The sequence below is a fragment of the Halyomorpha halys genome, unplaced genomic scaffold (assembly GCF_000696795.3).
Source record: "Halyomorpha halys isolate HHAL.00 unplaced genomic scaffold, Hhal_1.1 Scaffold82.1, whole genome shotgun sequence".
NCBI lineage: Eukaryota > Metazoa > Arthropoda > Insecta > Hemiptera > Pentatomidae > Halyomorpha > Halyomorpha halys.
Genome location: NW_027109449.1, coordinates 1,704,726 through 1,706,426, shown reverse-complemented (window position 1 = coordinate 1,706,426; position 1,701 = coordinate 1,704,726). Strand labels below are relative to the sequence as shown.

At 37.7% G+C, this 1,701-nt stretch overlaps 1 protein-coding gene across 1 annotated transcript; it reads right to left on the bottom strand.

Annotated features, from left to right (window-relative positions):
• Positions 1-23: 23 nt before the first annotated feature.
• Positions 24-1,695, bottom strand: LOC106692981 (E3 SUMO-protein ligase ZBED1; the record flags this gene model as incomplete). Its single annotated transcript, XM_067047628.1, is given in 2 exon segments — positions 24-728; positions 730-1,695. Coding segments are annotated over 2 exon segments (1,258 nt in total), but the record flags the coding sequence as incomplete, so codon positions are not given.
• Positions 1,696-1,701: the final 6 nt, after the last annotated feature.

Sequence of the window (1,701 nt, the reverse complement as noted above, 5' to 3'; positions counted from 1 at the left end):
AAAAAAAAAAATTATTTTCATACCTCTAGAACTGCGCAATTTCCACGCTTCCTCCACAATTTTTGCATGCTCGTTAAAGAAAGAGGAAGAGCTTCTTTCTTCACAGTGGTCAGAGTCAGAGCTCTGAGCACTTTTAGGGGATAGGGAGGAAGTTAAAATTTCTTTCAGTTCCTTAATAGTTTGTTCAAGGACACTAGGATCCCGGAAGTATAATTTCTTCCACCTGGGATCCAGCAGTGTACTTATTGCTAATACAGGATTGTTTTCAACAGTTAACCTTTTTCTGACAGGTTCTAAAATGACTTCTTTCAGTTTATAGCCAACCTTACAGGAAGGTGAGATTTTTCCAATTTTATTTTCAATAATATAGGCAACTGGTATTGCCATGCTTATTGTTGGATAATTCTCACCTTCCAATTGCTTAGTTGCTGCAAGTAGAGGTTCTAGAAGTGTCACAACATCTTGCAGGTCTCGATTTTCAGAGGCTGTAGTCATCATCGGTGCAGATGTGTGTTTATGCACAATGGTATTCAACGTTGAGCTGAGGCTCAGGAATCTCTCAATCATGTAATACGTGGAATTCCACCTCGTTTCTACGCTTTGAATCAGCTTTAAACTGTTAGATGCCCTCAGTTCATCTGATGCCCTAACACTGCTTTTAAACCACGAAACAATTTTTTTAACTTTACCAATGAGAGGTGTCAGCTCTGGAACAGCCTCAATTGATCTAATAGCCACCAAATTTAATAGGTGGGTGAAACAGAATATGTTTCTCTTTCCCAAAAGCTATATGCATGGCTTTGACCATATTTGATGCTCCATTAGTCACCACTGAGCTCACTTTATCTTGGTCCAAGCCCCACTCTCCCAATATGTTTAATATTTTTGTGGCAATATAACGACTGGTATGGGTCTGGTTCAATTCAAATAAACCAATAATGGAGGAGGCCAATTTCTTGTCATCTATAAAATGGACTGTCACACCTAAAAAGCTCCTCGCCTGAAGGGTTTCAGTCCAAATATCAGTTGTTAATGAGAAGCTCTGTAAAGACTGAAATTTTATCTTGAACAATTTTGAAACAGCTGAATATTTTTCAAACAAAAATTTTTTAACAGTCTTCCTGGTCGGTAGTTTATAATTGGGAGAAAGTAATTTACAAAACTTCACGAATGAATTATGCTCCACCAAGGAAAATGGCAAATTTGCTTGGCACAACAAATAAAGGATACCATTAGTAATTTGGCAATGCCTTTTACCACCTTCCTGGAGAGAAGAGATCATTTCGAAGGACTGTTCCAGAGTTGGCTGAGTGGTTTTCATACTTGTGTCTACTCTTAGAACATGAGGGCTTGTTGGTTACTGTTCTTAGGGATCCACTTCCTTCACCCGTAGAGCTTGATTAAATTCCTGGTTGGCCAAAATTCCGCTTCCTTGGAGATGTCTTATTGGGACTATTAGTATACTTCGGATGCACTTTGACAATGTGGGCTTTCAGGTTAGATGTATTACCTGAAGTTTTAACATAACGTCCGCACATTCGGCACTTGGCAGTTTGATTATCAATTCGCGAAAAACAGCTCCACCACTTTGATTTAGGCATTGTTAAAATTATTAAATAATAATAATGAAACCACTAAAAAAAATAATCAACAAAATAGAAAAAAAAAACTAGGAAAATAAACTAAAACACAACGCAAACG